Source organism: Rhagoletis pomonella, unplaced genomic scaffold, assembly GCF_013731165.1.
Source record: "Rhagoletis pomonella isolate Grant_MI unplaced genomic scaffold, Rhpom_1.0 Rhpom_scaffold_00006, whole genome shotgun sequence".
In the NCBI taxonomy this organism is placed as follows: Eukaryota; Metazoa; Arthropoda; class Insecta; order Diptera; family Tephritidae; genus Rhagoletis; species Rhagoletis pomonella.
Window position 1 is genome coordinate 4,844,906 of NW_023458560.1, and position 26,885 is coordinate 4,871,790.

General features: G+C 34.5%; 1 protein-coding gene across 1 annotated transcript in view; it reads right to left on the reverse strand.

The window, feature by feature from the left end:
• The window catches only part of LOC118741536 (restin homolog), a gene marked incomplete at its 3' end in the record, with an annotated part of 232,484 nt that overhangs the window by 101,082 nt on the left and 104,517 nt on the right, over positions 1–26,885 (reverse strand). Inside the window, 1 exon segment of the mRNA XM_036473534.1 lies at positions 24,940–25,002. Coding sequence (XP_036329427.1) covers positions 24,940–25,002 — 63 coding nt within the window.

Here is a 26,885-nt window from a genome sequence, read left to right on the forward strand (position 1 = left end):
TAAACAACACCAGCAGCAGCAGCAAGTAAATTAAGATAGTTATGAGCAGCAGGCTGAAACACCGATTACCAGATCATCTGATCCTACATCGTCAGCAAGCGAAGTACATGTTTCAGTTCCATCTAGCCCGGAAATCAAGCAGAATTTCAAAACAACCAGATACATGCCAATATCAATAAAATGCACTTACTGTTGAGCATATTGATTTACATAACTAAGTATTATTATTTCTTTTGAGTTTTTAAGTAAATAACTAATGCAGGAATTACTAATTTGCTGATGTATAATTTATATTTTTAAGTTCCTTTAATGAAATAAATTGTAATGTTAGAAAATCTTAACTTAAAACTAGCTGGGGAGAGATGTTATATGTGTCACTCTGTAATAAGAAAGAAACGTGAAAGAGCAATAAACGGTAGTATCTCCGCTAACAGCAACTCCAGTGTTTAGATGTAACTTAGCGGTATAAATATTGCCTTTCGATAAAAATCTTCAGTGTTAGATGCACGATAATTAGCCCGGAAATTTTGTATATTCACCCTCCGAGGAAGTACAATGTCAAAATCCGATTCCTTAGCGATATCGGTAACTAACGTGGCAATGCAAGCGCTTTTTCTACGCATTTTGCTGTTATCCCCTGATATGAAATGAATATATTGCGTTGATATTAATGCGCTAGACACTTTATGGCTTATTTATGCTCATTTTAGCAGAAGTTGGCATTTTCATCCTTTTAATCATGTAGTACATCGGCGTAATACTGATTAAGACGGGACTTATTAATTTATTTTAACCGTTGAATACAGATGATTTCGTAAAATTCGCTCTTATAATAAAAATTAATATTATAGGTAATGACCGGTTATGTAAATGTCTTTAATTTTCAGTATATTTTTCTAGTCATTAATATACTTATGCGCATACAAATGTCTGGTTACAAAGTTGAAAGTGAAATTTTCTATGTTCACCTCGGAAATATACAAAAAGTAGCATCAGAAAGTTCGATTCTACATACATATTGTTACCTTAATTCACAAAGCCCTTAAAAGCTGGGTTATGCAAGATTTAGACTTGACTTGACTTACCAAGAAACTTAGACGCGATTACTCAGCGTGTCACCTATTACCTTTTCTCTTTGTTTTCATTCTAAGCACTTGTATTTGTACACGTAAAATTGTAAACGTTTAATTTGTTTTAACGCCAAAATTTTAACAAAATTATCATTAAAATAAATGTGTTTACGCGAATCAAAATGTGATTGTTTATATTTTATTTTCTGTCTTTATTTGAAGGTTTGTTTTTCGATTGCCAGATGAATTACGTTTATACAAAAAATTATACTGTCACACAAGTTTGTAGGGATTTTATTTAAAAAAAATAAATGGCAGCATGATTATCTCATAGCTCTCTTTGCACTTAGAAAATTTACTTAGAAATCAAAAATCTGTAGGTGTCAATGTTTCTAAGTGAAGTTGTTTTTTGGGTAACTACATACACGCGCTGCTCATTTGCCAGATATACAATTTTCAATTCAAGTCAAGTCTAAAGGGTTAACACATCAAAACTGCGATACTTAGAGATTACTACCAGAAACAAACTAGAAGGCTTTGAAATTATTTTTTTTGTATTATATAACTTGGAAGTTTATATGTTATTAAAACGTTAAAATTTTAGTTATTATTTGCTCCATATGCAAGTGATCGGTATTTTCATCGCACACGCGACATCATGTTCTGCACGACTGCATCATTGACTTTACGCGATGCGCACAACTACTTTGTTTTGCACTCTTCAATTTTTTTTACTGTTTCACCTGTTTTCTTCAAGATTCCTTTGACAATTGACCAATATTCCCCAATGGGATGTAGCTCTGGGCTATTGGTTGGATTGCAGTCGTGAGGTACGAAATTGATGTTATTTGCATTATACCACGGCAATGTGTCCTTGGCATAGTGGCAGCTTGCCATGTCCGCCTAGAACAGAGGCCTACTACGTTATATGTTGATAAATTACAGAAGACGCCTTTTGAGGCATTCATCCCGATAAACTTGATCATTCATTGTGCCGGATGGGAAAAAGGGCTGCTCTTACCGCCACAGGAACAACTAGCTTACCAAACCATGTTGTTTTTTGGAAATTTGGACTTCATTTTTAGCTTACAGCTTTCAGGGGCATCTTGACGACTTGCAGCAGTTTTGTATACTGCTTGACTCTTGACCTGAAATATATTTTGAATTTTTAAAGCAGTAGGTTTCGTAGTCCATAACGATGCAGTTGTATTTTTATACCCGAGCGCACTTGTGCACAAGGGTATATTAATTTTGTTCACATAACGGTTGTTTGTAACAGCCAAAACGAATCGAGATAGATATAGACAAATGTATACATAAATGATCAGGATGAAAAAAGAAATCGATTAAGCCATGTCTGTCTGTCCGTCCGTCTGTCCGTGTACACGATAACTCGAGCAAAAATTGAGATATCTCAACGAAATTTGGTATGTAGGTTTCCCTTAATCCAAGGTAGGTTGGTATTGAAAATGGGCGAAATCGGACTTTAACCACGCCTACTTCCCATATAACGGTAATTATCAGAAATACGAAAACTGCGATATTTTAGTAACTACTGGAGATTATTCACTCAAAATTGATATTTATAATAAGTTTTAGACGAAAAATAAGAATATTATAAATTTTTGGAAAATGGGCGTAGCCACGCCCACTTATGGTTACATGTGTATATCTTGGTAACCGCTGCACCAATTTCTTTCAAACTTGGCACAGTTGTTGGCCTTGGTACAGCATAAAAAACCGCCGAAACTTTTTAAAATCGGACAATAACCACGCCCACATCCCATATAACGGTAATTTAAAGAAATACAAAATCTTCGATAAATCATTAAATATTGAAGCTAATTTATTCAAAATTGATGCTTGCAACAATTCTTTACCAAGAAATGCGTTTATGGTAAAATTTTGGAAAATGGGCGTGGCACCGCCCACTTATGATCACATATAAGTATATCGGTAACCGTTCTACCAATTTGTACCAAACTCGGTATGGTTATTGTACTTGCCACGTGTAAGCAAAACGTTGAAAATTATTGAAATCGGACTAAAATAACGGCCGATTCTCATATAACGCTAAATTTAAGAAATGCTTGAAACTTCAATATTTCGAAATTGAAGGACGCTAATTTACTCAAAATTGATACACCTCGGCTTTCCATCTAGCGGAAGGTTTCGGAAGGGTGAAAAAACATATATTTAATACTTGCGCCGGGTATTTAATGTTCGGCTCCGCCCGAACTTAGACTTTCTTACTTGTTTAATTTAGAATTCATACAACTTCCGACTGCGGGATTTCGTTGTAACATTCTACTTTGCGCCTCGCTCTGGCACTGTTTGATTTTTAGAACATCTCAATGAAGCTTTCCGCTTTACCTTTTGTATGAAAAACTGCTATCTCCGTACGGATTTTGCAACATAACGCGACAAAACCTTCGGACCTCGTGAAAACGCACTGAGGACCTTCCGAGCACTAATTTTATCACTTTTACCATGCCAACCCCCGCACCCTGGTTCTCTTGTAACTGCCAGGCCTTATTTGTACCGATTAAAACTCTGTAAACTGTCGAATAGTGTTATCTTTAATTTTTAGCAATTTTACTTGTACTTAAGGCCGGATCATTTATAAACTCGTGCAAAATGGTTTGTCTCGTTTCTAACTCGGTTGCCATTTTAAGCGCAACTAGGAATCAAATTCAAATGAAATTTCTTCTACGTGCAACTAAGGTCATGGTCAACTTATGGTATTTAAATTTCAAAATATTGAAATCTTTTTGTGTAAGTTATAAGCTTCCCAAAGTGTCGCAGTTTTGGTGTGTTCACCCTTTAAGTCTTGCATAACTCAGCTTTAACCAATAATTTTTTTCATATTCATCCTACCAAAATCTGTGAAAAAAGCAGTTTCGAAAAAAGTGTTAGTTAGGGCTTTTGTGAATTAAGGTAACGATGTAGTGCTTATCATAACCTTACGACACTCACATAATGACAGGATTTCACCATTTATCTTAATATCTTTTAATTCTAATGATTGGTTTTTAAAAATATTGTATATTTTTTTAACAAAAACAGTATAAATCCACGTTTCAATCTTGGTGCAAAATTTAAAAAGAAATCAACAAACTTTCGTAAAAATTTTGAGGTTCTTAATTCGATATTTTTTAGATATCCTGAGTATGCAGTTTTGTAGCCCGTTCAATTTGAGTATAACAAAGTGCAAGTTTAAAATTGCCAGGAATCACCATTAATTTTTGGGAATTTATTGCGTTGAAGATATGCTCATTTTCTCCATATAAAAAAATCGTCGAATATGCTTCGTATGAAAGAAAATGGTTGACATCGTAACAAAAAAATTTTCAAACATCAACGGTAAGTCCCAGTTATGTGCTTTAAACTTGCACTTTAGTAAAATTGAGTGGGCGACAAAACTGCATACTCAAAATATTTCTAAAAATTTGAATTAAAAAGTTCTAAATATTTACGAAAGTTTGTTAACTTGGATTTATATGGTTTTTGTTGAAGAATATACTATATTTTTACAAATAAGTAATTAAAATTAAAAAATATTAAGGCAAATGGTTAAATCTTGTCAATATGTGAGTGTCGTAAGGTTATAATAAGGACTATACATTCATAGTATCTACATACCCATTGTTTTAATTTTTCACGTTGGCGAAGAGATTTACATGATTTCTCGCTGTATAAATAATATTGTGCAAGCCTACAAAAGGGATTATGATTGAAGATTAAAACAAAATACTTTTTAAAAAATTAGTTTTCAAATTTCTCGTTTGAGGTAATATATTTTTATTGGAAATTTTACTTTTTCGAGCTCCCCTTTATCCGCCACTGATTACACCAGGGATCCTTATAGGGGTCTGCGAATTGTTGATCTATAAAAAAATTCTTGCTATTGCGAATTAGGGCGACATGATCTTTGTCATGCAATATAGAAAGAAACTAAAAAGTATTTTCTCTGTTACTGAGTGACTGAAATCTAAACCGCTTCGGAGACATTTTCTTTAGAAGATACATATAGAAGTGGCCTAACCCAAAATTTGTTTGATCAACAAAATAGACCAACGGGAACAAGTTATGTACGTTTTGAAAGTATGTATGTGTGTACATAGCCAGTATGTATTTCTGTATGTATGTATGTATATTAAAATGACTTTTTTTCAACGTTATTTTTAGACGTACCTAGTAGAACTTGGGATCATCGTACGACTGCTCGGTGAGTACTCCCTTGGAGTATAGGACTACTCCCCATTGCTCCCTATGCTTCTGTGTAGAAGCATGTAATTTTGTATACTCCCTTTAACACGGGATGTCCTAGGGTGGCGAGTAATCCCTTTTACCTCCTAAATGAGCAGTCAGGGAGTTCATTCAGAGCTTAACTGCTCGCTTAGAATATATCCCATTACTCTTCTAAGCGAGCAATATAGGAGTAAAAAAACCGAAAAATCTCGTTTAATGCTCCTAAATCATGCCTCAGAGAGCATTCTTTACTTGCTCGCTTAGGAGATCTCCTATTTGACTTCTAAGCGAGTAATAAAGGAGTACAAAACCGACAAATCTATCTTGTTGCTCCGAAATCAGGTCAAGGGGAGTACTCTTTTATTTCTCATATAGGGAGATCTCCCTTCAAGTTCTAGTGGATATATGCTTCGAACAAAAGATACAAATGTATTTAAAAAACTTCTTTAGCTTTGAAAGTAAAATTTGCCTGAGGCCCGTAAGTAAGTTATCCGTAAACTAACTTCATATGCACAGCTGCGTGCATATGTACGCACTGATGTGTATGTTTTTTCGAACCTAAATCCACTGGAGAATGGTAAGTGCACGTCTTGAATGGGGGAGGTTACCACACTAAATCATAACACAACAACAATAATTAACGACTGCAGTTGCATTTTCGGCATAACCAAAGCAATCATTATAGACTTATATAACAACTTACATAAATACGCACGCATGTGCTTCCGTATTATGATTTACCTCTTAACAAAGCAATGCAACATTTCTCATATATAAATTTTTTGAGATTCAAACGGAATGATAATTTTTTCAAGGTGATGGGATTCGAGCAATGAAACCCTTTCAAAAAGAACTAAAGCAAAGAGTTAGTTGTCAGTTGTGATGTGTTCTGAATAGTGACTCTAACTGTGTCAAATACTATTTTGGCAAAGCAAGTGAACTGCAAATTTTATTTATGTACATATGTATGTACAAAAACAACACGGTCCGATTCCATGTCAAGCTAGTCCAAGTAATTCATTCTTTTTTTTTTTTTTTTGATTGCGTGTGTACTTCTTATGAAGCATATAGTATATACATATGTATATAAGTACGTATGTATGTATGCAGCAACCTCAAAAGTAAATACTTTTCTAGCCATTTCTTTGCGCTTGGCGTTGTTTCCAACTTTCACTAAACGCTGGTGAATGGACAAAGCGAATGGTTGCGTCCGGATCGCAGATTAGGCCAAGCGAAGTCAAATAGAAATAAATGCGCATTCACACAAATTCCGATAAATGTACATTAGGGTGTCCATCGAAAATGATTTTTTTTTGGAAATTTGAAGACCCTTCCCCCCAATTTTATTCATTTTTGTGAGAAATACTATTGCCTATTTTTATAGACTTTTTAAAGGTCATTTAGAGGTCGCGAGCGGTCGGTTTAGGTCAGAAAATACGATTTTGAAGATTTATGAGTTTTTGAATGACTATTTTTGTTTCGATTCCAAAGAATTTATATGTGTGTATGTACCGGACTTTCAGATTTTTTGAGCAGTGTGACTAAGGAATTCATCAATATTTATTCAAAATTGGTATATACAATTACTCTTTAGCAAAAAATTGGTTTTTCCAAAAATTTTAGGAAAATGGGGGTGGCACCGCCCACTTATATCATAGTATCTCAAAAACTACTTGACCGATCTCAACCATATTTGGTACACATTAAGCTTCTTAAGCGCCGTACTGAATATTTTTGAAATCGGACAAAAACCACGAGCTCCACAACGTAACGGTAATTTCAAAAAACTCTAAGCTAGCTATATTTTAGGGGGAATAGATTTAGTCCGATTTCAAAAATACTCAAGGCGGAAGTTAAGGAGGCTAAGCAAAATGTGTATCAAATTTGGTCGAGATCGGTCAAGTAGTTTTTGAGATACACATATATGATATAAGTGGGCGATGCCACCCCCTTTTCCTAAAATTTTTGGAAAAAACAATTTTTGCTAAAGGGCGATTGTATATATCAATTTTGAATAAATATTAATGAATTCCTAGTCCACTTGCAAAGTGCGCTATGTAATTTTTTTTGATTTTTAGTTTTTGATGGGTAACGTACCAGTATTTAAAGTAGTTTCATGTCCACTAACAACACAGCGCAAAATCTTTCTATATTCTGAAAAAAGTAGCATCAAATGTTAACTACTCTTGCAAAAGTCGCTATAATACTTATTTATACACTTTTAACAGTCTCCATCTTCGTATGAACTTAGAAAACTGCAAGAAAACGTGGTAGTTTCGGTGCCTGGTGGAAGACGTAGTAAAAAAGAAGCAGACCAATCTTCATGGAGAAGGGAACGCGAAAATCTAAAACAGCTAGCCATGTAAAAGTTACTTTTTCAAAACTTGCTATATTAGATTTTTAAATATAAAATTTGCAAAAACTACCATACTGCAATTTTATTTTTTAATGTTATTAGGCTCTTATGTATCCAAATTTTCAGGTAATAAAAAAGATACAGTTTGGATGTTACTTGTTGCAGTAGACGTTTTTTTTTAATTTATGGCTTACTTTTATAAAATCACATGATCATATGTAAACCCAAGGCAGTATTTAAGAAAAGTCACCTAACTTCGACAATTTTTATGCGATTGCAATAAATGAGCTTTCAGTTTATTTAAAATTAGATTTAGTTTTAGATACTACTACATATTTTGAAATTGTGAAAATTATCGATGGTCAAAATTTAAAAAAATTAAGAGAAATATGTTTTTTTTTATTTTACCCGATAAAAAACCCCAACAAGCCAAGTCCGACAACTTATTATATACCATTTGAAAGGTCTGTATATCCTCTTCTCAGATCCTTTATAGAATCTATTAAATATCTTTAAAAATGGTTTAATAGTAGTACAACTATCACCTAATTTGAGCAAGAAAGTGGGCCGTAAGAAAAGAAGAGAACTTCTAACAGAACTGCTTATCTCCAAAGGGCGAATAAAGTCATACATTAAAGTTAAAGACCTGAATTGCAGCGGCTTTGTTTAGGTCAATGGTTTAAAAAAATACAGGCATGTTTATACAATTTACTAAGCAATCCGTTTTAAGACATTAAATAAAAGTTATTGTTAGATTTCGATAGTACCTCTTTACTTTTTGAACATTATTTCCACATGACTTAAATCCTGATAATCGGATATTCAAAAATTTTCGGATATTCAAGAAATCCGAAGAGAAGAATTTAGAATGTTCTTAATTTTTGTTGAATGGCTGAAAAGCTAACATTTTAAAAGACCTGCTAAGCAGTGGCGTAGATAGGGAGGGGAATACGTTCAGAGTTTACAATTGAAGTAAAACATAAAGGAATAGTAAGTGTCTGCTACTTCCGTGTGACCGTATTTAATCCACTTCTGGACTTCTGCATTACAGATCTCGAACAAAGATTCATCAATCACGGAAATATTCTTTGGAGAATAATCACGCTCTTCGACCGAAATTGACAAAGTAGTTGAGGGATTCATGAAAACTGTCGCGTTTTATGAACAAATCCTCATTTTTGGACAGTAGATAAGCCTTGCACTAGATGCCCGGGATATTTGTGTTGGCGACAATTTCCTAAATATCAACATATTTGAAATGTGAATTTATATGGTGTTTGTTGTATAACCAGCTAGACTTTGATAAAAAAAATGATAATCATTAAATAAACAAAAGACAAATGTCAAAACTGGTCAAAATAGCACGTTTACAAAATAAATTATTTTTATTAAGTTTTAGATTGTGAGATTTTAGTCCAGATTGAACAGTCCACACATCCCTACACATCACACAGAGCTAGCTACACCACTGCTGCTAAACTATCTACTTGCTTATGAAGCAGAAAATAAATATACACATACTACGAGTATATTACGAAAATCTGGAAAAGCTCAAAATGGCGGCGCCGAACACCTACTAGTTAACAGAAGCAATTACCAAACCATTCGTATGAGATTTTCCAACAACTAATGCTACATAAAACAATTTCACGCAATACGCGTTGATGAATATAAATTTCAATAAACTGGTAAAAATTTTATGTAGCCAAGGCATTCGCTGTTTTTAGTTTACATTGCTTAAGCATTTATTTATAGTGTAACCGTTTCATCGAGATGCAAACGCAACAACAACCGTAGCGTATACACTGAAAATTACACACAAATAGGATTTTGCTGTACATTTAAATTTATTGTTGACATTTAAGTTAATGAAATTGCAAACAAACACCGCGCTTACATATCTACAAACAAATAGCAATAGACATGGCGATAGTAATGGCAGTGATTGTTTTTCTGTCACTAGAAGACTGAAATTGGTTGTTGCCACTGCACCTATGTATTTTCGAAAGCGACAAGCTCATCAGCGGCGGTGGGAGGAAATGGGGCGAGTTAGACATGAAGGCATATGTATGTATGTATATTAGGGTGGTCCAAAAATGCATTTGGGAAAAAGTAGTCGGAATTTGTATGCTCTCACCCCTTAAGATTGTTCTATATCGAAAAAAATATACCCCTATTTTTTATTTTGAAATCAAAAATCATTTAGAGGTCACTCAAAGCGCCCAAAATTTCCCATGTATTTTAAATGGGGAAAAAACAACTCTTCGTAGAAATGGTATAGAATTCTTAAAAATCAATATTTTTCTATCGGAAAACTCTGTTTATCTGCAGGAGATTCACAATAATGATACCTAATTGTTTATTTAACCATTTTTTCATCGCAACCATAATTTATAGGTCCGCCAAAAGCCCCGAAAAATGCAATTGGGGGACGAACAAAAAATCGTTAGAATTAAAAAATGGTTAAATAAACCAGAGCTTCTAAAGTGTGTTCCGCGGAACCCAAGGGTTCCGTAGAAAAGTCACCGGGGTTCCGCGAGATTAATTTTGGTATGAATAAGCACGGCGGTCGGTTTGAGTTGCACACAGAAAGAAAAGTTCTATAAACAGCTTGACCGAGGCGCTATTATCTATTTTCAAGTATACATACATATGTACCGGTTTTTGGTATGATTGCCGTACTGAGTGCCATACCTATATAAGAGCGTTGAGCTTGTTTTTTTCTAACCGGTATGTGTTGTTGGCCGCTGTAGCCCAAGGGTTAGGCTTTCTGCACATTGGTCGTCCAATCATGGTTACTTCATCGTCACAATCGTGATGCAACTATTACATGACGACTACATTTTCGCACACTCGGTCGTGATATTTCAATTCATTTGGCGTCTAAAAATTGACTTGGAGCAGGTATTTTCTGTTTTTTAAAATATGAACTGTCCTGCAACAATTCTAGACTTAATTTTTCAGTAATATCTCTTCTTTTCTTTTCCTGAAATGTATTTTGTGCATGCACACAGAGACTTTTTACAAGTTCGTCATGTTTTATAGTTAAAACGCTCACATTTATTGAATGTTAATGCCATTATCCACTTTTTAATAATTTCGACAGATTGTATGCCAAAGGCATTAATTTTTATGCAAGCTTAATGCAAGTATTAACTTTTTCATTAATTTTTCCCCATAAAATGTAAACAAACAATGCGTGCACAACGATTAGCAAACGACAGTACCGTACTTATCCGTTTCTGCATCTTCTACGATTTGCCGATAACTAGCCGATAACGACAGGTGTGCAGATCTCCTTTGAAATGCATGTGCTCGGCCCAAAATTTCAGGGCGAGACGATAACGCAACTATGATTGGACGACAAGTGTGCAGATAGCCTTATAAACAACTTTATACAAGGAACTAGAGCTGCAAAACCAGCGATGGCACTATCGATAGTTTCAATTTGACACCACTATCGATGAATGGTAGCCACTATCGCGATACTATCGGAAATCTTCAAATACAAATAATTGCCAAAAATCAACAGTGAGACCTAGCTACTTCAAACTACAAAAGTGCATACTCAAAAATTTTCTAAGAAACCTAATTAAAAAGCTCGAAATTTTTATTACTCGAAAAACTCGAATTTTCCTCGTTTTTGTAAATTGTTTAAAATTTAGACTTGCAACGTGTTGTTTTTGTTGCTTAAAACAACTTATTTGTTATTTTTAATAAAGCACACCAAAATGGTGTTTAAAACTAATATTTCGGGTTTTCCTACTAATATTACCATATTCAATATAAATAGTGCCGTGGTAAGGATCTCATTTTTTCTCTTACCGTTAGTATCGATACTATCGAATGGTGATGCCCAAAACTATCGAAAATATCGAATGGTCGAACAATAGATTGATAGTTTTGCAGCTCTACAAGGAATCGCGTTCCTGTGTGTAAATGTGAAATGTCATTACTGGGCACTTGGTAAATCACTTGAAATATTTGTCATATTATTTTTCGGATGGTAGTAGTAATATAGGTTTGGTACAAAATCCACACATTTGAATCTGTGTCTCTAAAAGAGTTTTGGGTTACTGTTAAGAGTAAATATCATTAAGTCGCTAAACAGGCCATCCTAACTTTGCTTCCTTCTGTCACAACGTAATTCAGGTCGAAATTGGATGCTACCCCAGAAATGCGCATACAGCTTTCAGACATTAAACTACTATTTTATGCAATAATTAATAACAGCGAAGCAATTTCATTCTTTACATTAAAATTCAAAGTATGGTTACTATTTCTAGTAAAAGTTTTTATTCATATTTAAATTGCACTGCCTTTGATTTTTAGTAATTTCATGTGGGGTTCCATAAAATGAATATTGTTAGTAAGGGTTCCATCATCTTAAAAGTTTAAGAACCCCTGAAATAAACAATAGGGTATTATTATTGAAAGTCTCCTGAAGAGAACCAGAGTTTTCTGATCGAAAAATATTGATTTTTAAGAACTCTATAACATTTCTACGAAAAGTTGTTTTTTCCCCATATAAAAATATGTACATGAAAAACTTTGAGCACTTTGTGCGACCTCTAAATATTTTTTGATTTCAAAATGAAAAAATAGGGGTATACTATTTCGATATAGAACAATCCTAGGGATAGAGAATTGCAATTCCGACTTTACTGTTTTTAGACCACCCTAATGTATATACAAATGCATATAAATACATACAATATATACATATATGTAGATAACTCTTGTGTGCATACAATGAGTCATCAAAGCGAGAAAGCCGACAGCTAGACAAACAGGCAACTAATCGACACATTAGTCTGCCAAAGACGGCCAATGTCGGGGCATATGTACAGGCTTATGTGCTAGTGATTGCTAATGCAACCCCTTGAGAAATGTTGCCAACTGCAGCTTTCGTCCAAAGCGCAATTGAAACTTTGCGGTTTTTTTTACAAGTTTCATTAATAAATTTCTTACTGGGAGTGATTAAACGCCACTACTATACCACAGTCGCAACAGTAGCGGTTCGTGGCGCCTAACAGCACGTTGCCGACAACAAAAGGAGTATCAAAATCTAACGTCATGCGATTTATCAGTCCCGTGAACATGCGAAATATCCTAAAATGTAATCCAACTGACCTCGTTCCCACTGCGAAACCCAGCTGAGGCTAGATAAAGTTGCTTTTGCCATAGTCATCACATCGTCATCGCCGCCGCCATCACATTGCAATTTTGTGGCAACAACTTGCATTACATACGTTGCAAGCGACTACCAACGAATCCAGCTGCATTGTCCATTTTGGGTAGCGACATACAACAGGTCAGCGACTGCAGTTTGCATGTCTATGTCGCTCCAGAGGCAGCCAACAAACGATTGCATTCGGAGTGTATGACACATGCAAAAACAATAAAGCAAAAATGACACAGCCGCCTTGGTGTATTGCTGTTGCTTCTAATTAGTACTGTAGACACAAATTGATTAGGAATCATTTTATTTATTTGACCAATGATCATGTTTCTCAAATACATTTTTCAGTTTTGTTATCAGCACTGAAATCTGATTTTAAATGCGCTCAATCGTTCATTGAGCAGATTCATTTTTACCGTGGGCGCTATACTCGTTCCCAGCTATAAGTGAAAAGCAACGGACAGGTAAACATACAAAAATATGATGACAAATCGCAGTAGTAGGTATGTCGAGATTGGCGGCGATGCTTGTGGCGTTCCGCTGAATCCTACACGCTTGCGCTAAATGCTCGCGCTAATGCGTACCACGCAAATGCTATTTACTCGCCTAATCTCCATAGCGTTAGTAATTATGCGTATTGTATTACAAGCTTTTATTTGAATGCCGCGAAAAACATCATAAAAAAGACACACATGCATACATATGTACGTACATATGTAAATTCCAACAAAAACCAAAACAAAACGATTCAAGTTACGGCTCAACTTTGTTTTGCTTCCCAATAGCTCTGACCCAGTACTCCATGAACTTACAGGTTTTTACACGAACTTGCAGGAAGTTACAGGAAAAATGTTCCCGTACTCCGAAATCCTGTAAATGAGAGCGATTTTTGGAGAGTTGTGTAGAGAAAGAAGTTGCAAGATTTTAACCGAACTTTTTCTTCTGGTAAAATCATGATAAGTGTCAAACGATCGGTTGTTTGACGTTTTTACAGGAATAATGCTTTTTTGTTCCCGTACTTTTTGGTTGTTACTGACTTTGTACTCTCACTTCAGAGAAAAATTTTGCTGTTTGACATTTTTATAGGATTTTACACGAAAAGTATTGGATCAAAGCTAACCCTCCAGTACTGATGTGATTCAATCACTACTTTTGAACCGCTACTGCACCGACTACTAGGGAAGTAGCTACCCTATTAACCCATGGTAGTGCAGAATCAAACCAGTCGCAAGCAGGATTGTGAAAAACTACATAGGGGCGTCCAAAAATACGCAAGTAACTTCTTTAATAACTCCTAGGAGTGCAGAGAGAGCCGATGGAGACTACCGCCTTGTAAAAGTAATCACTGAAATACACGGCAAGCAGTCGATCGGTTATCGACGGAGTTTACTTGGTAGATACCGAATTTTCAGTCCTGTCGTTGCTCTCCCGTACTTCAGGGACATACTAGGTTCACATATAAGTAGATTATCCTCATTTTCGAGCTTAACTCCCTAATCTGTAATTAGAAAAAGAGATTAGCCATATAAAATTCGTCCTTTGTTAATCTGTAATTATAAAATAATCTCAGATTTAACCGATAACTTTTCAGTGTCCATCCTACTTTTATCGATTGTTTTTGCGAAGAAGAGGAGAAATGCCAAATGTAAAAGTAAACAAAAATGGGCGCTAGAAAGGAAAAGAGGTTTGTAAAGGTATTTTTAATAAAATGTTAAGAAAAAAATTATATTTATATTGCTTAATATAGCAGAAAAACGTGATTATGGTGGCACAGAGAAGAAACATAACAAGCACAAAAAATGTGACGGCTAATAATCTGGCATTTACCTGTGTAAACGGGGTGATTAAAAAACGAGCTTTGATTGAGATAATATTTATATGTGAACATACTTTAATAAGCCAATTTTAATGGTGAATTTTGCGCATACACCCGGGCCCACTTGTGCACAAGGGTATATAAACAGCCTAACGGAATGAAGACAGATATAGACATACATATGCACATATAAATAGGTACATATATTTGTTTATAGCAAAATGCTTAGAATGAAGAGAGATTGAGCCATTTCTGTTTGTCCGTCTCGATAACTCGATTAAAAACTTATGTATTTACATCAATGAAACTTATTTCATAGATTGACGTAGGTAGATTGGTATTGTAATAATATTACGAATATTGGTAATAATATCACTGTGATTTTGAGTATGGGTCACTTACATACATACGTACCTCATACACAGTGAAGGCTCCCATACGTGGACACCGATGGTCACTTACTTTTTGTCCGCTTATGGGAATTTCGAAAAAAAAAATATTACAATTCTAATTTAAAAAATTTTAATTGCGGGTGCCTAAATTAAAATAATATTTATCCTTCAATAGATAAAAACAGAATGAATGGAAAATAAATTCAAATTTATGGCGTTTTCTTTTCTACCGACAAATCTCATTGCCCGCTTCGCTGGAGCTCTGCGGTATCTGCAGGGGCGAAGAAGAGCCTCTAGAGCAGCGTCAATGTGGGAGCACCTTCGAGAAGGGAATTCATTTTACCGTATAGCTCAGATTCTCAGACTTCACATGTATGCGCGTTTGAGCTACGCCAGTCACTAACTTGACTAGACCTAGGCAAACACAACACGGAAGAGTATCACGATAATATCGTATTAAAAAACGATCGAGACCCCACTCAAGGTCGAAATTTTCAGTGTTTGGGTGCATTCGAAAATGTCAAAGTACAAAGCATCAGTCTCTTTTACTTCTAAACCTCTAATGCCAAAAGTGCGCAGGCACAGTTAGATTCTAGGTTTATACTAGGTTGCGCGACATAGAGTTTTTCTAATATTTAGTGCAGTTTAGAAATAAAAGGAGGCTGGTGCTTTGCACATATTTTGGCGTTTTGAAATTAACCCTTTATTTAAAGAAGGGTTCAGCGCAGATCGCTAAGGATAAGTTCGTGATCGAAACCTAATGATTTATTTAAAACCCGAAATTAGTGTAGGCACATCAGGCAATATATCGAGCGTTTAATAATATAGAGATGTAATTCAAAATTTACGTTTTTGGAGATTTCATCATACAATTTATATGCTTGATAAAAATAATGTGCTCAGCCTAAGAAATGACTAAACTTATGTGTCTTTATATCTGTCTTTTTAACCGACTACACAAAAAGGAGAAATGTTATCAATTCGTCGGAATTTCTTTGTATGTTACCGCATAACTTTTTCTATAATTATTTTTTTTAAATGAAAGATGCTACCTCACAGGTGGTCCCATATTAATTTGGTTTAAATCCGATCTTAAATTTTTATATGAGAATTGAAGTCGGTTTTGTTTTTTTGCTTAAAAATTACTTGTGGTATACCAATTGTATGAACTTATCAAACTTTGATTGCCTTTGCGCACAAAATATAAATTTTGAAACAATTCTATATGTTATTAAACGTGCTATATGTAAAAGAGATAAACATGCACACGAACGATTGTACGTTCCATTTTGCCTAAGACCCACATATGAGTATACATAATTAATTGGTAGCAATGTTCAATGCACATGCGCGTTTACTTGCTAATGTTACCATCTTGCTAACTTTTATGTAGAAAATTACCTTTCACCTATGTAAATCGATTATTTGAAAAGCATGAAGGTATTCAGCATGTGAACCCCACGTATCATAATTGATTTAAGTTTATGTAAGGCCCTTAAGTGCAATCGCTAAGGTAAATCCTTTTTTTCCCTGCAGGTGAGCTTTATTTTTTGAATGTAAGTCATTAATCACTTCTTAATAGCCGAATCTCAATTGCGCGTTCGGTCGCTCGCGCTTTCATCGTACCTCAGTGGGGCGTTGCACTGAAATTCGGTTTTGTAGTGCTAAAAGTATATATACATATGGGCCAAAATGCGTACTGTAACATTACATTTTGGCTTAAACTGCTTTTCAAAAACCGCTGAAACAATTTTCGAAAATTTTTTTATGCTTGCATCTGAAAGCATAATTATGTGGCATTATTTAATATATTCTTAAAATATATTCTAACACCTGTTGTTTAGGAGTTATGAATGTTTTAACAGCGGACTGTTACATTACCATTTTTGGAAGTACTTTTTGAAGCTGTTTTATATTATCGAACAAGTCTGCTCTCCTGATACAATGTTTTCAAAAGTTGGTACATAGTTTCTTAGCTAAGGATGGAGCTCCAGAACTACATATTAATTGAAATTCTAAAATTAATTTTGAGGTCAATATTTGCAAATAAATAGTCGGACTGCTACGTTGCACAAAAAGACTGTTACATTTCCTGTGCGATATACTTGTAGCGATAAGATTATAATTAGGTTTTTAGACGGCAGTATACATGCGATTTGACATGTAATTCAAAGGAATTAAGAACATGATAGTTATGAATACAGATTTGAAAATATCTGATGTTGTTCAGCTGAAGGTCGTTTCCGAAGTAAATTTTTGCGTGCCTCGAGCTCGAACTTGGAACTGCGCCAAGATGCAGTTGTTTTTCACGGTTAAGTACACGAAAAACAGCATTAATGCCCACTTTTGTTTGCTCTATGCTATATAGTACTATTCTTACACTTCAAAATACGCCTTTCGAGTTCCTTTTTGAATAAATATAATTATCGGGGTTTTTTATTTTTCTAAAAAAAAATACCTGGGAAGTTATGTATATTTTCTGGTAGGTCTTTTCGAGTAAAATCAGAATCGAAATATGAAATTTGCCAAACACCCCCAAAATCTTGATTTACCGTTAAAAAACCCTGTTTTCGTACTTTTGCGCACTTATAAGCCTGTAACTTAGTGCATTATCAACCGAGTTTCGGCTTATTGCCAGGTCTAAAGTGAAGAAACTTGGACCTTTCGAACGATATATATGCGAGTAAACAAACGTTAAGAGATCTGTGTGTATTTTACTTTTTTTCGCCTTCCTTCAATTTTGGTGGGGTCTTTACGCACTATTTTATAAGAAAACCATACTAGTCCCAAATTGATTGTAAACCCAAATTTAATAACGAAAAAACTAGTGTTTGTTTTCAAAAATCGGATGAAAGTTTACTGAGTTATTAATGTTTTTATGAAAATTTTATTTTTTTTCAAAAATATTATTTTTGGCTATACAACTCAAAAATTTTTGCTTGACAGTTTTTTTTTTTATTTGACGTTTTCTATGATCGCAAAGTATGGCCATCCCGAGAGCCGCATTAAATAGGCCGGAAAACGTTTTAAACGTCCCATTGGTTAGTCCTGAAAATATTGTCCTACCACCACTGCATTTAAAGCTAGGATATATGAAACTATAGGGGTATTCTCACAGTCCTGCAAAGCCCTGCACGGTGCACGGATTTCACGGTTTGCAAAGCTGTCCCATCAGAAAACCGGTTTTTTCGTGCAATCCGTGCAATCCATGCACCGTGCAAGACTCCGAGAATACCGTAATTTGTAAAATCTTGGATGTAAATTGCGCCGCTTTTTGTCATCTTAAAGTGTTGTTCCCAAAATTAAGTGAAGCCAAAATAAAAGGAGGTATTAATTTTTTATTCTCTCATCTAAAACTTTTTCATCAGTTTAATCTCTTTTTATGAATTTTAGATATTTTAATAGGATCTGAAATTCGTAAAATTATGACCGACGTGAGCTTCTTGCACAAGCTAAGCTCTGTAGAAAAACGTGCATGGCAGAGTTTTGTATTAAATAATTTATTTATTAATTTTTATTTTTTGAGCATATTGAAGTTTGAAGGACTTGGCCGAGCCTAGGATATTGACCAAAAAATTCCAAATTTCACACAGATTTGTTTTAAAGCATAATTAATCATATTTTTGCTATTACCAATCAAAATTCTAAAAAAGCGGATTTTCGGCCCACGCTAATGTACATACATACATTTGGGTGTGTTTGTGTGTGCGTGTGTATCCTGCAGGGAAACCACGGACTAGTGAATCAAATTTCTAGTTTCGTACTAGGTCTTTATCGCCAAAAAGGAACTAGTCCGATAGGAGCTAGATCCCCACCAGTCTAAAATCGGCGAAAAGTGGTACTCATAAAAAACTAATTTTTTTCAGTTTTTTTCACTAGAAATCTATATCTAAAGTGACGAATTTAGAACTGGTTCGGAACTATAGCAAAAGAGATGCAGAACCAACTAGATCTTGTTTGTCGAATCTAGAACTAGTCCGGAACTATCGAAAAAGGGATGCAGAACCAACTAGATCTTGTTTACTTTACACAGATATGTGTTCGGCGGCTTTTTCGTTCAAATACGCTTCTATTCTGCATTTCGCAGATGCTTTTTCATAGATTGGTAATACAAAACCAAAATTTGTGTTAACATTTCAACATCTTGGGACCGTCTGGAATCTAACAGCGAGCACCTCTGCAAACTCAGCTACAGCTAAAGGTATGTAAACGTACATTTCTTACAATCATTCAAACAAATGTAATTTCAAATTGAATACACATTTCTTCCGAAGAAGATGGAATAACGAACTGTACGAACTTTTGAACGACGTGGACATAGTTAAGAGCATAAAAATACAACGATTTCGATTGATGTTGTATGCATGGATGACGACGCTCCGGTGAAAAGATCCTTCGACTCCGCACACATGGATGGACAACGAAAGCATGGGCGCCCACGAACACAATGAAAGGACCAAGTGCAGAAGGACCTGTCCGCACATGGGATGAACAACTTGCGCAAATCTGCAAAGGAGAGAGGCAACTGGCGAAGTTTTTTGTTCTCGGCCCAAACCGACAAGAAGAAGATTGGTTTACAACCAAGAAACATAAATACGCTAAATACCAATAATAGAACTTAGGAAATGACTTTATTTATTTTGAATCCAACATTTAAATATAAAGTGACATTTAAAGTTAAAGGTTACTTCAAAAAAGGTCCTAAATAAGTAAAAGAAAAATAGCCAAAACTGTTCAAAATGTCACTAACTTAATAAGGTGACTACAAAGGTATGTGTATGTATGTACTTAGGTCATATGATTTCATTTGCACACAACTCATTAATATTCATTTCGCCTTCTGCCGCTATGCTCTTTTAAGTTACGAAAACAATCGTGCCTCATGTATGAATGCATGTATGTAGCTGAGTTGTGAATGAAGCTTACAAATATGCATGTAAGTATGTATATGAAAAAAATAGCAAGTTATACTTGTATATGTATGTACGTCTTTATTTTTATAATCGTTACATTTTATTCTATGAGAATTCATTCAATAAATGAACATCTGCGCCGTACAAAAATATGTTTCTTGATTATCTCATTCCTTCACTGCCGATTCGCAAGAGCTAAAGGTAAGTTTTGTCTGTGATATAGAACTACAAGCAATATTATATTGAGGTGATAAACCTTGTTCTTTTTGACACTACCAAACAGGTATATTGATTGTATTCTGTAAGTTTTTGCATGTAGGTTGAGAATATATTTAGAAGATAATTCTTATTTGAATATTTATTACCAAAACTGAGACTAACTTTAAAAGGAAATTTTAGAAAATAAAATGGAAATTAAATTATTTTAGAGAACTTAGTAAGATGTTTTAGTGAACCCACATGAATAAGTTGTGTGGATTCTTAAATACCAAAACATTAAAAATCATGTTCAGTAAACATTTCTGTATATGCTGCCATACTTTTTCAGATCTAATCAATAACTTCCAAAGAATATTTTCATGTCTCTTCACTTTAATATACTCGCTTAGCGGTACAAAGTCTGCTGCGCCGCAGGGCACATGTATCAGCCATCAAGCGCAATAAGGCCTGATGAATACATGTCCGATGATTAGAATCCCAGGGTACTTTGTTAATCCACAAGGCGACCCTGTGGTTTATGTCAAATACCACGTAATAAGGCGTCTGAACATTGCATATACGTACATATTAAAGGTCCTATTAAAGATACTGTGAGAAAGATCGAAGCCATTCATAAACCAACTGATTGGACTTTATCAGTGTGCTTTACAACTTTTAGCAGATTTTCAGAGTGTGCATCTATGACAAATAAATCGATCATCACTCCTTTGTCAATTTTAAAGCATGTACCTCCTGGAAACACCATGCAAGATTATATTCCCAAAGAAGATTGAATGATGATAATACCCTAAGGGTGGTATTATCACGTGCGAAGCGAATGGATTGGCGGACGCAACTTAAATATGCATTAAGAGTGTTCGCTTTTACCAGCTTGTGCAAGTTCCTTGCATCGCGAACACTTTTAATGCCTTCTGTGCCTTTTAATTTGGTTCGCCAAATCGTTCGCTTCGCCAAAATCATTCGCTTCGCAAGTGATAATACCACCCTTAGAACGAGTTGGACATAGTCAAAAGCATTAAATAAATTATGGGTTAAAAGACTAAGAACGCGCTTTAGGGTCGTTTTTACAATCGCGAGTTAACTCTCATTCGGCAGTTAACTACAGGTGGTTAAGAAGGTGGTCTTAGGAGGAAGACCGTTTTGAAAAATATTGAAATGTCGGCTGAAATAAATGTCAAACGCAGTTGCAATATTTGACCTATTGGACTGGATTTGTATGTACCGATGAAAATATACTTCCACACTGGCGTTGCCAAATGTCCAGTATTTGCCGGGATGTCCCGGATTTTGCGTTAAATTTGAAATGATCCGTCGGGACAAGATTTTTCCCGAATTTTCGACAATTTCATTAATCATTTCAACCTGTAAACTTCTACTCAACATGGTTATGCTTTAACGCGGCTATTGTGAGTATTTCATTACTTGGGCTCGGAATCGCATGCATTAAAAAATCAAAAATATGCGCATGTAATATGCACGCAAAATTCAAAAATATGCGCTATAAACAAGTAAAATATACAATTAAAAATATTTTCCTAATACAAATACATACTAATAATGGCACAAAAATAAAAAACACATGTATTTTAACAAGAAAATAACTAAAACAACGCACTTCAAAATACAATACATATTTATGTATAAAATTAGTTTATAAACGAACTGTCAGTAACAATCTTGTGTAAATAGAAACATTCACAGTTTAATACATAGTTTGAGAAAGTTTGCCATTTTGGTTCCACAACTCCTGCAACCTACAGCCATTTGGCGGCTTTAATGAATTTCAGTACGTCATAAAGAGAGAGACAGCTGCACTCTTAAACATTCTGCAGAGGGAATGCAGAGGGTCTTTAGCCTCATCCTTGCGAGGGCTTGACACTCGCACAGGAAGTGTTCGCCAGTCTCTTTTGAGCTAGGGTCATCGCAACTACCTTTTGAAGGGTAATGCATGTACTTCAACGGGCCAGTGCCCTGTGAATACTGCAGTAAGTTTGTAGGTATCTTCATTGCTCATTCCTAAGAGAGCTTTGGTTCTAAGTGGGTGGTAGGACACCCTGCTTGGCCTGCGAGTGATTTCGGTAATTGATGCCTTTATCTCCCTGAGCGAGGCGCTCCCGTCCACCGCTGCCTCGTTTCCATAAATGTCCCTATGTCCCAGGACCCATATTAGGGTAATTTCGTATTGATCAGAAACATAGGCCAGTTCTCTCTTACAGTCTTCCACTAGTTGAGACCTAACAGAGGTAGAAGAGAGTGCCTCAAGGGCAATTTTTTTTGTAAAGGGGAATTTTTTTGTCAAGAGATTACTCACTAAATTTAAATGGTTATAAATCAAAAAATACACTGACTGAAAAAAATGTTAGAATTAAAAAAAAACGTGCTAAATTTAATAAAATACGCATATGAAAGAGCACCAACCCAACTCGTTATAATTTTGAGTATGTACGTTATAAAATATGTCGTTGTGAAGTGCACAGATGCTTTTTCGTAACTACGAAGAAAAAAAAAATGTATTTTATGTTTCGTCTGATAGTAATTGAACCCGGACCCTTTTGGCAGCAACCAATTGTATCAAGCGTCTTTGCACACTCAGCCACCGCCATACATGTAAACGTGTTTTCAAATGTTGAGTTTGAATCATTTTTACAGATAAACATGTACCATATGTGTGTGTATGTGTTGTCACCGCTGTGCATGCTTTGTATACATATACATACTTTCTTAATTATACAAGAAAAAGCATCCGAGACGTGCAAAACGCCATGCGTGCCGTGAAAAATGCTTCATTTTAATACGGGCGTATTTGAATTGAATATTTCCATTATACGTAGTGTATGTATAATGGAAATATTCAATTTTGAACACCTTTCACTTGATTTCAATACGAACATTTTTAAACGGTAATCAAATAAAAAAATATCATTTTTACAACGCGTTTTTTTCTCAGTGTATGCAAAAAACATGTATTTATTTTAAAACATACTAAAATATGCGCAATAAATATGCAAAATCTGGTATTTTTCGCAAAATCATGCACTTACTGCAAAATATGCACTAACGATTGAATGCCATTTTAAAGGAAATTTCATGATTCGTTAAGATAACTTAACCATTTCCATTTGAAGATGCCCAATAAAAACATGCATTCGCATGAGATTCCGAGCCCTAATCATTACCAAGCATACTTGCATGCACCTCTGTAAGAAAAAATAGCTAAAAATTACCGTTGAGTTTTTCTATTTTTTTTGTGGAGGGTGTTGCGAGTTTCTTCCATTTAACGCATGAACAATACTGACTTTTATATGGAAGAAAAACGCAACACTCTCCACAAAAACAATTTTAAGAAATCAATGGTAATTGTTAGCGACTTGAAACTTGCACTTTATTGTACTATAATTGAATGGGCATACTCTTTTTAGGAAATCTAATTAAAAAAATTTTAATTTTGATGAACATTTTTTTAAGTTTGATTAGTTTTTGTGAGCTTTTTGCAGGATTTGAAACTTTTATTTATGTGGTATCTGTTATAGATCGTCCCATATTTTAAATGAAAATTATTAACAATAAATAAATAAAGATAAGATGCCAACAGTATGACTTTGAATTTTGCTGATATTATTTTGGCCGAAACCGTATCTCTTATTTTGTTTTTATGGTTTTGTCAATTACATGTCTACGTACATACATACATATTTTTGTATACATTGAAAAGTGTTGTCATGAAATAAACGAAATTTATCATAAGCATATAACTAATCTGAACTTTAATTCGTTGAAATGGATCACTTTTGTTAATATGTATATGGTTAGTAGTTGGGCTTTTAAACCAACTCCTTTATTTATTATATATTACATTTTTGTAAATCCCGTATTTTTGGGAGAAACTATGCGTTTGTCCCGTATGGCTGGAAAAAAATCTGGCAACACTATTCCACACCCATGAAAGCAAAAGAAGCAACGACACAATGGGAGGAGTAAGAGCAGAATGGCCGGTCTTCACGCGGTATGTGTAACTAATGAAACTTCGCAAAAGAGGAAAGAAGGTTTTTGATATTTTTGTCTATATTAACATTGATATATTTATAAATATCGTTTTCGATATAAATTTTTAGACCAATAATGTGACAAATTTGTTGATCCGACGTCTTTCTTCATAAGTCTGCCCATTATCGCCAACTAAGTTAAAGAATTTGAGGAATAATTGTGTTCAAATAACATTGTGCCTCTGCAGGAATTGAGTCTATTGCAAAATTATATGGAATATTAACTTATTTCTTACTAAGTGCACAAGTAAATTAGCCGTGTTATGCTATCTCGGGTAAAAGCGAGCCCCATGACCCATTTCGAAAAATACTACTCAATTCGCCCGACGAAACAATAAAAATCGTTACAAAAAAAAAAAACAATTAATATTAGAAAAATACATATTTTGTTTTATCAACCTAAGCTACCAATTTGCCGACTAGACAATCAAAATCATTTAAAAATACTAAAAAGGGGAGTTAGTAATTAATATTAAAAAATATATATGTACATACATATATTTTGTTTCATCAACCTAAAAACTGTACCATAAATGATATGGAGTTTAAATTGTTATTGCAATGAACAATATTAAAAGGAAGTGAAATAATTACCCAATAAAGGAAATATGTACATATGTACATGTTAAGCATTAAATTGAGCACAAATTATATTAAAAAAAGATAGCAAAATATATAATAAAATAAATTATTGTACCTGTGTACGTTGAATTAATCGAGCTTAAGTTGTCATCGCTTTCACGACTCATGCTTTTCGTATCTGTAAAATAAACGAAATAAAAATGTGAAAGGGCAAAGCGTAAGCAAAGGTTAAAATGCAAACTAAATAAATATTGTAACACATGCAAGTAAAATAATTTTCAAGCAAACCAAGAACGGCTAAAATCATTAATAACAAAATTCTCAAATATAATAGATGTTTAATACGAAAATTATCGATACAAATAGCGAATAAACAAACATTTCTGCTATGCTTTGGAGGGTTTTTCGCAGAAATTAGAGTAATTAGAGTAAGGTTGGAGTAGAAAATGACACACAGAATAGGAAAGTGATACAATTTAAAAAATATAGTTCAATTTGAGTGTTTACATATCGATGGTCCTCTGCAATAACGGCACAACCCAAAGTTTCATGTTTTTGAGTGATATAGCGGATTGGGTTTATAAATAACCATATTTGTACTTTCCTCTTATTAGCTCGGGATGTAACTATATAATATTGATGCGCCTAAAAGATGCAGCGATTTCTATTCTCAAGTTACATACCTGATCACAGTACGAATGACAATTATAATAGGGAGGTTTTAGTTTTTTAAACTATAATTTTATTATTCTGTAACAAATCAACATAGGCTTAGTTGTTACCAATCCGGCAGAAGCGCACTTTTGCCATTTGTCATAAAACCGAAGTAGCCAACCCTTACTACTGAACGGCGGCAGACGGAATTTTTTTCGTTTAACTACTTACCGAGTTGTTACTTATATCGTATTTTTGCAGTCCAACACTTACTAGATCTTTAGAAAAAGTCATAATTTGAAAGCTTACAAATTTTTCCTACAGAATTACTGCAAATAATCCGGAATAATTACGAAACACAAAATCTTTAGTTGGCTCTACTGAAATATATATTTTTGAGTTGTGTCGTTATTGCAGAGGGCCATCGATATTTTGGCTAAAAATCTTTATATCGTCGGTGATACTACGGTCTATATCTATTAGTACCCTTGACACTTGAAATAGATGGTCTCTTACTTGCACCGGAATGCATCTGCAAATCATTGCATCCTAATAAACGAATGACAAAACTGCATACCTTTGGCTGATGAAGATGAACGATTGCCAGATTCGATCAGATATAGATAACACAGGCCAACAAAAATGGGAAACAATTTTGTAACCTAAAATTTTAAAGCTGTTTTTGATAGACTTTTTCATGGTGATTACGAATCCGTAAGTAAAAAGTTTCCATCACGTCCAGATTTTGAGAAAAGCGTGGTCAAAGTATCGAAAAATCGCGTTGTATGCAACATTTGAGAAGCTCTAGCAAAAAAACAAAAGGTGATAGAACCCTACGATTCCTTAAATTAAAGCCAGAACTCTCGACTACTATCCCTGACAATACCATTCGTGCACTTTGACTTGATGGTCTTTTATAGTCACTTATAGCTACGGTGACCAACCGTTGTTTTTTGCAGGACCGTACTGTTTTTCAAAAGTCGGTCCTGCGTAGTTTTTCAAACTTAAAAAACCTGAAAATGTACTGATTTTTTCCAAGTGCCCTGCATTTGTCCCGCATTATATTCGTTATTTTAAAATTATCGGACAATGGATGGATTTTTTCAAAAAAGTGTTTTTGGTACTTTTCGTAGCTTTTCTTCAATATCTCTCTTACCAAAATATATAACTTGTGGCGACTTCAATGAAAATTATTAGTGCTACTGGCGACCATTTGCATTTTGTCGTCATAGTCGAAAAAAGTGAGATTTTCAATCAAATACGCAGTTTCATTTGATTATTTTTTTTTCATTATTTTAAAAATTCGATAAAGAAGATATCTCATTACAGTAAATTTTGAGCCAAAGATAATGAAAATCGAATTAGATATGTAGATGCTATGGAGCGCAATCTGCACAAATTATATAT